Here is a 10,145-nt window from a genome sequence, read left to right on the forward strand (position 1 = left end):
CATCTAATCGGCGAGAGACGCGAGTGTTCTGTATCATGTTGAGTTAAGGTCGCCGTTTGGTTGCTAGCGATACAACGACATCGTGGCCTTGCTGGTGTAAACGTTACTGTCGTTTGGTCGTGGATGGGCCTAGCAGACTACTAGAAAGAGCAGTGGAACGCGGCATTCCGTTGCCGTCTGGAATGGGGTGCATCGGTTGGCGAGACCGAAGTGTGTTATGACATGGTGGAGATTGCTGGCGGTACCTGCGCGCCCTTACATGCAAAACACTCTTGGCAAGGAGCATTGTCCACCTCAAGACGGGTAACATTTAACCACACCTTGGAGCGCTTCTCTCCGCCAAACTCCTGAATTAAGTGGCAGGGAGGCGGGATCAAAACCTGTTTTGTCTATTTTAACGGAGCTGGATTTTTTTTTTTTATGAATGACTCGCGATCTACCAGCATTGCCCCCGCGGTCGACGTACTGGGCACCTCTGCCTTAGACCCTCACACGTGTTCCTTCACATGTGCATTTTAGTCAGTCTGTTTAAACCAGCACAACCTACAGTTAAGGAGTGAACTGTGTAATTACATTTAGTTAATTATAAATTTTAGTCATCAAATTCCTCAGTGCGTTGGCTCTTTGGTAGAGCGCTTTTAATGTAAAAAATGTAATCATTATTGATGTCACACTTTTTTTAAAGAGTCTGTTCCCAAAAAAATAACTTAAGTTTTGTAATACATTAAAATATTGAACAATTAGAGCTTCGCTAGGCATAAATAAAAAATGTCTTAATCATTTGAAAGTCCAACCTATAGTGAGTATTTGTTAAATTCTGGCCCTTTGACACATGTAGATGATGACCCCTGCTCTACAGAAAAGTAATACATTCAAATAAAATGTAATAAAAAGGCAAACACAGATGAAGAGAGGTATCAAAATGATTTTATTTGACACAAGTTAGACACCTTTACTTGTTCAGTGGTATTAATATTGGTCCATTCTCTGCATGTATCATAATGTGCTGGACTCTGACCATTTTATCAGATAACCTTTGGACAAAGCATTACTTGGTTAAATGAATTTTCATTTACAAGGTTGACAACCTTGTATGTTGTTGTTTTTGTTTGTATGTTGTTTTTATGTTTCATGTGGAACTAAATGATGCAGGTCTCCCTTGTAAATGAGATCGAAGATCTCAAGGGACCAATCTGTCTAAATAAAGGTTTGAAATGAAATGAAATGACAAAGTGCAGGTGATGGCGTTAGCTTGCTTACGAAACAGTGGCACTGGTTTCGATTCAACAAGTGGTCATTTCTGTTTATTTTATGTAGGGCTGGGCAAGTTAACGTGTTGTTATTATCGCATGATTCATTAAAAAAAAAAATTCCGCGCATTAACAGTTTTCTTTTTATTGCTATTATTATTTTGAAAGTCCGTTGCTCACTGGCTCTGAATACATACAGACAAACCATGGGTCCCAAGAGGGGTGGGATGCTGATCAGTATTGGCTTAGGATGGGCGTCATCACGTGTCTCAACCAATGAGAGCATTTGGAGCGGGCCTTAGACTGCTGCAGCGCTCACATGAACCCGATCATGGTGAAAATGGAGAAAGGTAGCGAACTCTTACATGGACATTTTAAATCTTATCCAGACGGCGGAGTTGATAGAGCCAGAGTTATTTGTAACCACTGAAAGTTGAATTGTATTACCACTGGACTCTGAGGGTAACTTGTTTCTCTAAAACAAACTAGATAAAACGTTAATGCCCTGGCATTGGCAAATAACTTTGGTTTTATATTGGATTTGTTTACATTAATTCATGTTGCAGTTGAGATTTACAAAAAAATACTACTTTTGAATTCATTATCGAATTTTGCGCATAACAATGTGATGAATCGCAGAAAACCAGTACTAATTTGATGTTCTTGGTTTGCGATATATAACGAAGTTTACCTCAGTTGTGTATTAAACTCCCGGTCTATTCTTTATGTTTTACTTCATATATCCATCTGTCAACACTGACCGTTCAGAGCCTGTGACGCATGGATCCTTGCTGTCAGCTGGTGGGGCTGCTCCTGGTAGTTGTGTGGTACAACCAGCGGCCTGGCCAGCAGAGTGCCTTGGTAGAACAGAGCTGAAGAGAAAAGACCACAACATTTTTTTATTTTATCAAATGGACAAAAATATGGAAATCTAACCACAGCATAAACTGTAGACCAATAAATCATGATACACAGCTATAAAGTATTTCATTTACTGCATTTCAGCTCAGCACACAACACATCTTTTAAGATAAAAACAACTATTATAACATAATTAACTGTTCTGTCCATTTACTAGAATAATGAAAAACGAACAAAAATTAGTAAGTCATGTACATCTATGTTAAATAAATTATTATATTAACCTAATTTTGTTCTGACTTCCACACAATTTTTCACCCAGTCACTCTAGCAGCATTAAAACTGATTTAGGGTCAAAACGATATAGTTCTAAAATGTTTGCTTTAAGTTTCTGAAATAATGTTTGTCAATGTGTTTCCATTAGAGATAGGTTCAAATAAAAATAAACACAGAACGTGGTAAAAAGGAAACTGGCTTCCAAAAAAAAAATGTTTCACACTTGGTAATAAGACAGTCAACGGAGGGCGGTGGCGAGCAGTCTTAACCTCAGATGAACTTTTAGTTATGTAGAATAAGTAATATACTCAAAGCTTTTCTGTTTATCTTATATATGCCGAATTGAAAACAGAGTCGTGTTATCTTATCAAAGGTTTGTCGGAAAGTTTTACCTTGTATGTAAGTGGATCAATAAGCGTGTTAACTTATAGTTAGTACAACTTTAAGTAGGGTTTGGCGTGCAGGTCTGCGTAATAACGTCATGGACATCTGATGTCATCATGGTCTTCAATTCCCCCTCAGTGCACAATACTGTTTAAGACATTGTCATAGCCAATAACTGGCGCTAACCAGAGATGTGAAGAAGAATACACTTAACATTACAATAAAGGCGTGCTTTGTAACTTATGGCTTGACTTGAAAGTAACAATATTAGCCAGACATGGTGCGTTCGTACCATAGGTTCGTACATAGCTACTGTTCGACCTCCCGTCTGTCAAATCGCCCTGCTATCAGACTACTACACTATAGTAAGCATATATGTTTAAAAAAGGATAGACACAGTGAAAACAGACAGAAGTACTCACGTTTGACTCCTCTGCGAAACACAGAACTCAACCTGACAATAGCCGCCATGATGATGAACCAACCAAGGTCACCACAGTTACCCGGATGTAGTTGTTGATTCGCCAGGAAAAGATGTTAGAGGACTGAGGTGATCATGGACACGTCCTTTTTTTCAGAAGATCATGCAGCACTGGGGCCCCTCATTCAAATCAAACTTAGTCTTTAGGCCCTAAAGTTTGATTATGTAAACCCTAAAATGTAGGGTTTACATAATCCCAAAAGTCTCACATGATATAATGGTTTAAAGGGGTATAAATACAGTCCGCTCTGTGCAAAACTACAAAATTAGTTTTATGTTTGAAATCCTGTCAAGCACAAAAAACAAAACAAGTTCAAATAATGATCAAAAAGAAAGTGAAATAAATGTAATTATTCACCGACTTAATTTCTACAATGTGTTTTTTAATATTGGATTCTGTTTGGTTTTATAAATGCATTCATTTATAATATCGAATCAAATCAAAGTTTTTTTATATAGCCCAATATCACAACACACGTCCGTCTCAGTGGACTTTACCAAAACAAACAACAACATTGTAAACAATAAAATTACTGGAAAATAATGAAATGACAAGATAGAGTGTAAAATACAAATATAAAAAAGTGAATTAAGATACAACAGAAAAGACAATAAAAATACAATAAAACAATACAATCAAATATAGTAAGTCATAATACAATTTCTCCTGTAAATACATTCATTAAATCCTACCTAGAAGTGTATTCATCCATGCTTTACCTCAAAGGTGTTGTCTGACATGGACTGAGCATCACAACACTTTTGAGTTGACACTTTTTATCTCCAACTTTGATACAATATATATCGAGTATACAGCAAGTGAGCACCCATTGGAAAAATATAAATGATTCAAATAAAGTAATGACAAATATTCTAAATTCTAAAGATTGCTTGTGAGATATGTACAGGGGCGGTCCTGGGGAGGTTAACAGGGGCCAGTGCCCCCCTAACCCTGACCTGTAGCCCCTCTCCAAGTGGCAGGTTCACAATATTACGATTTATTTGCTATAGTGCTAACTCAGCATTCTAGTCTGACCCCTTAGAGCGGTACACTTTAAGTTTAGTAACTTCAAGTTACTAAAACAAATACTGTAAATAAAAAATATAGCTACTGAAATAATGTCTTTACTGAAACAAAGAACTTTAACTTGAAGTTACTGAAATAGATAACTGTATAGAATCAAATACAAATTACTGTATTTTATGTTCATTTTATGCAATTACTTTATACTGTCTTTGTCTTTTTAACTCGCATTTATTGTGCCCCTCTCATAAAATAACTGGCCCCAGCCTGGCCACCCCAGTATAATTGGTCTAATTTGTAAAGATTTGACCCGAATGAAAAATCTGTGAAGGAGTAGGTTGATTTCATATCAAACCTTTATTTATCCAGATTGTCCCTTGAGATCATAGATCTCTTTTTCAAGGGAAGGTTGATTGAGAAAATGCTTCTGGTCACAGTTTCTTTCCTCAGAGGCGGATCCTGTTCGTTATAAAACATCTTTGCATGCGTCACTTCCTGCAGATTTTTCACGCAGATTTACAAATGACTCAGAGGGTTATGGCTAGAAAGGATCCGTCTAGTGTAAATATGACGTCACGTTCTCGTTGTAACTCTCGTTGTAATCGGAGCGGCTCGGAAATACATCTACAGCAGTAACATGATGCAACATACACATTAATGCAGCAGCAATATTAATGGAGAAACATCAGACATAATAGTAAAACACTGAAAGGGAACATTGTTATTGCACCAGGAGCTATCTTGGGACTTTTAGTGCGACAACGTTGACTTGCCTGTGAATGCAAAAATAAACCAGTCTTGGTGATCTACAGTGTTGTCATTCTTCTTTGAACAGCAAGACCGCTAACACCCTATTTCAACAATCACACTCCCTGTAATTGATATAATGAATAGATAGTTCAGCTTCTCACGATCATTCGCTCTCGCCCACTGATGTTAACGATCATTCGTAACTGAAAGGCTGCCTGCCAAACGTAAACAACATTCGCCACGTGACTTGCAAACTCTCGCGAGAGTTTAACACAAAACGGATCCTTTCTTGCCATAACCAGGATGGCTGTTATTTTCCTAATCTGAAAAGCGACCCCAAAGGTAAACTACGCTCTACACTCTCTCAGCATCCACGTAGGAACAATATAGCGTCTGTAACATCTTTAGCAGTCTTGATATAAGTTAACTAAACAGAATAATGTGCCTTTCTTAAGATGAGTTTTACTTGCTATAACTTACACGTCGTTTTAAGAGAAGTTGTAATGTTTCGCCACTGACAGACTTCCCTGTAAAAGAAAGCAAATTATAATGAAGTTCTGAACGGTGATTACGTGGCTTTAGCTGCGTCATAAAGGGCACATTTCTGCAGTTTTAACACATTTGAATTAACAATAAAAGTAGAGTACATGTGTCTATTTGCTAGTGTTGGGAGTGTAAGAAGCTAACAGTGTGTTGTGCCATATTATGACACGTAAAGCTGTTGCGGAAGTTGTTTCGGTTCCAGAATTAGCTTTATTCGACATGTATGTTAACAGATGCCAGGAATTAGATTTTAGGGATTGCTTTTAGTCAATTATACACATCACATCTAGGAACCAGGACAACCCCGCTGAACAAATACATGTTCATCATTATAACAAATAGGAGTAAGCTATACAAATTCTCAGAATAAATGACCAATAACCAACAATACAAATATATCGTCTATATACACGTTTCTGATTGTTGTAAACTTTGTACTCGATGGATATACAGCACATTTACTGTATGTTGATGTGTAGATGTATACAGGATTTATATGGAAAGTGATGGACAATAAATAATGTTCCATTAAAAAAAAATATTTTCTTGTAGCTAGTTTATGTATTGTATAGCAACACATTAGTTTTAAAGTCATGCAAACAAAGTCTATTATAAAATTAGTTTCACAGTGGTGCCAATGATGGGAATACATAGAATTTAAATTAGACTTTTTGAGTTCTTTTTTTTAAGTCGTTAGGAGATTGTGACACATTGCAATGAAGTTACAAATCCCCTGTGTGTCTGTTTCTTGTTGAAGGCAAAGGTCAGTAAAACAAAGGGGCCTCTCTTCACATTTGTGTGTTTCTTAACAATAGGAAAATGGTAAACCTAAGGCACATTTGGAAAAGTTTGTTAATGACAACAACTATTTAGACACAATAAAGAATGTTGCCATCCTGTGCAATAAACCTGCAATGTGCAATATAAACTCTATCTGCAATTCTACGGCGCTATAATCACTTTAATGTAGACATACTTTTTTGTAAATGTGCCAACTTATATTCATTTGAGGTCACAGTACTTCACTGAGTTTACTGAAATAACTGCTACTCATTTCTAGCTATGGTTGTGTACTTATGTGTCTTATATATGTCATTAATGTCAACATTTAAACATTTCACATTGCGCTTTTGAATCTTTGTTTTGACATTTTATAGACAAAACCTAGTTAACAACACATTTTAAGAATCTACACAAACAAATAATGAAAACAATGGTGGATTACAGCTCTGTCAACATCATTAGCCAATTTACACATGAGGGATAAGTAGGGGAATATGTTTGAATACTTAAGTAATAGCATATTGCTATTGATGAAAACATTTGATACTTGTACATCAGTTATGAACCCCCTCCTCTCCCCCTCCTGTCATCTGTCTGCTGCCCTACATTTAGTCGTGTCTCAATGCCATTGTTTGCTGCGGGCTATTGTTCTGCCAACTTTCTTAAAACAGCTGACATGGCAGTTTCAAATCAAATACAGATACAGAAGCCTGAATAGGCACAGAAAGAGGTTATTCTCATTACCCTTTTTTCACATTGGTGTTGTTATGTCTGTCACATTAAGGCCGTTTTATTTCATTTGTTTACCTGCACAGCAAGGCTAAATAGCAATTTAAACTAATCACTTTTAGTCACACATTGTTTTTTCAATTCAAGCCTACCTTTCTGTCGTGTCCTCTTCCATGGTCTCCATAACAATTTGCAACATATTTGCTTGACTTCCTCCTGAATTGCCTTGGCCTATAAAGGATTTTCCAGTTTTGGTATAGCATGACTGCCAGAGAGTCCCTCCATGTTTGATGGCCCAGAGAGCTGTGGTCAAGCCCAGAAACTGTGTGGCCGATCAGTTTGCGTGTGTTCATGCCAAGCGTGTTTTGAATAGCCTGTCCGAGCCTTTCAGAAACTGCTGGTCTGGCTGTCATGTGCAGTGCAAGTGGGGAAGTATGAATTCGGTATGACAGGATGGTGTGAATGTGCTTGTGAAATTGCGTGAGATAGAGGAAGCATTGGCGGGTGACTGAATATACCAGGACTCTCTCATAGCTATATTTTACGTCCCGAGCTTAAAGAACAAAGAACTAGAGCGCTGTCATCTGAAATGACAGCTTAGCAGCTCGTCTGTAAAAACGTTTGTAGCTACATCTAACAAAATGTAGCCTTACACCTACAGACAGATAGGTGAAGTGGCCGTAGCCTTGTGAGGCAGCCTCAGCTTTCTTGGGAATGGAGGGGACAGGTTTCTCAGGTGGGAATGGAGGTACAGTTTCTTGAGACTGTTCCTGAGTTCCAGTGGTGGGAAAAGTCTTTGTAGCGGTGTCGTATGGCAGAAAGGAGGTCAAGGAAACGCAGCCTGGTGGGGAGGGGACATCTGCATCCTTCACTGTGGGTAAGACGACGTCAGATGTGTAATGTAGACTTCGGGCAGATGTGACTCAGTCAGCAGGGGTGATTCATTGTGTTGGTGTGCGTCACTTTCTATGTTTTCAGAACTCAATTTGTAATTCTAAAGCTCAGTTGAGTCTGAGAAATCTAGTCCATTGTGATTACCTTGGTTGCTGAGTTGTTTCAACAATACTTCAATTGATTCCTCTCACATTGTGTGTTTTAGCTCTTTTTAAGAATATATTGCAAAATCACAATATTACAGTGAATGAATTACTACCAGGTAATAACACTCTATGCTGTTCTATCGTTAAAGAAGCACTATCTAGATATGACAAGAGCTCCTTCAGGTAAAATATTTGTTTCTAAATCCAACAGAAGACACTTTGACGCGCCTTCAATGTTGATGCAGGGCCAACTATGCCACATGGGAAGTTTTCAGTAGCCTATGGCATGTTTGACTTCTTGGGTTCCTACTTGAGCTACTTGTTCCTAGTCATGTTCTGGCCTGTTGAGGCAAAAGGGGTAGATAATGGAAGGAATTGTGTTTTCCCTTTTTTTTGATGAGCTAACTTTGAAAATGAGCCAGAATGCAAGTCCTCTTGTCTCGTATTCGTGTGACGACGTGTACGTGTGGCTTAATGAGTGATGTGTTTATGTACATTGAATCAGAACTCCAGCTTATGAAACTTTTCACTTATCACTCCAGGTTAAGATGATGACAACAGTAGTTCCCGTTATCTTAAAGTGACTAACCTGTAGATAAGTGTCTTTGATAGATCTCATCTTCTCTCGGAGCTTTTAAACTTTAACCTATTTGTCACCATCAAGATCCGGTTCTAAAGGTCAATATTGTTTAGCCACAACATTACAAACATCTTTCTCGCAATCATTCAAGGGACATTCTTCTGTTGGAGCAACTTGGTGGAAAGGTTTGAAATGACTTCAACTCTTTTGATATTTAAGTAGCTTTTCAACTCTGTTTGATGTCAGGCGATTGTGCCATATTAAGTATTTGAACAGTTACTGTCACCTGCTTTATGTATTGCTTAATTGTCAGACCTTTGGAATGAGAAGTTATAATCCCATGAAAGCAGCTTACTCTAAACAAATGACATTGTTGCTTGCTGACAATGTAAGAAAAAGTGAAGGATGAAACCGCAGACGGCTGAAAACACTGAACGAAGACACTTTTCGTTCCTCAACTGTTCTCACTTCTTGTTTTTGTGCGTGTTTCCAGTCCCAAACCATGAATATTGTGGGCCAGTTTGCGGAGACGGTGTTTGTGACGGTGAAGGAGCTGTACCGCGGCCTGAACCCCGCCACTCTGACGGGGGGGATCGATGTCATTGTGGTGCGACAGCCTGATGGATCCTTCCAGTGTTCCCCCTTTCACGTCCGCTTCGGCAAACTGGGTGTGCTGCGCTCCAAGGAGAAAATTGTAAGTGTCAGTAATTACGTTCACTGCCACTGCCGTCCTAGCTCAAAGGTTCAAGAACCAAAGGTTTTATTGTCATATGCACATAAGCTACTGTAGAAATGGCAATGAAAATAGTGCAAGAAGTCAATATACATGTAAATATGATATATAAAGCTCTAAAGCTTGGACAAAAACCACTTAAGCTTGGACAAAAACCACTCACCTGCTGAATATGAAAAACTGCACTTGAAATGTTTCAAATGCACGGAACACAAATCACAAGACATTGAAAAGGATATTGACCCTGAAAATAATTTCTACAATAACATCCATAACCAATGTGAATACTACACAGAAGATCAGCTCAAAAGAAATGGAATAATGGATGGATCAATATCAATATTACATTTTAATAGCAGAAGCCTCATTTCAAATGTATCAAAGATCAAACACTGTTTAAGGCAACTGGAGAAACAAGTTACAGCCCTAGCAATATCAGAAACCTGGCTTAGTGAGGAGCAAGCTGACATGGTTGAAATTGAGGGATACAACATGTTTTTTACTAATAGGACACATTCTAAAGGTGGGGGGACTGCACTTTATATTAACAAAAGTTACAAAAGCAGATCTGTCAGTAATAAGTCTTTTGCTATAGACAACATTATGGAATGCATAACAGTAGAAATTGAAATGAAAACATCTAAAAACCTTCTGATAAGCTGCGTGTATAGAAAACCAGGATCATGTATTGACACATTTGAGAAAAAGCTA

General features: G+C 38.1%; 2 protein-coding genes across 2 annotated transcripts in view; one reads left to right on the forward strand and one right to left on the reverse strand.

The window, feature by feature from the left end:
• The window catches only part of sdhdb (succinate dehydrogenase complex, subunit D, integral membrane protein b), a 10,697-nt gene extending 7,414 nt beyond the window's left edge, over nt 1-3,283 (reverse strand). Inside the window, exons 1-2 of the mRNA XM_010771337.1 lie at nt 3,194-3,283; nt 2,012-2,122 (exon numbers count right to left, since the gene is read on the reverse strand). Of these exons, the coding sequence (XP_010769639.1) occupies nt 2,012-2,122; nt 3,194-3,242 (160 nt within the window). The 5' untranslated portion in view covers nt 3,243-3,283. The remainder of the gene's footprint in view (nt 1-2,011; nt 2,123-3,193) is intronic.
• A 3,763-nt stretch (nt 3,284-7,046) lies between these two features.
• Nucleotides 7,047-9,443, forward strand: LOC104945634 (phosphatidate phosphatase LPIN3-like; the record flags this gene model as incomplete). The annotated part of the gene is made up of 2 exons (XM_010771341.1): nt 7,047-7,958; nt 9,195-9,443. Coding segments are annotated over exons 1-2 (315 nt in total), but the record flags the coding sequence as incomplete, so codon positions are not given.
• Nucleotides 9,444-10,145: the final 702 nt, after the last annotated feature.

This window comes from Notothenia coriiceps, unplaced genomic scaffold (genome assembly GCF_000735185.1).
Source record: "Notothenia coriiceps isolate Sejong01 unplaced genomic scaffold, NC01 NC01_scaffold00009867, whole genome shotgun sequence".
Taxonomy (NCBI): domain Eukaryota; kingdom Metazoa; phylum Chordata; class Actinopteri; order Perciformes; family Nototheniidae; genus Notothenia; species Notothenia coriiceps.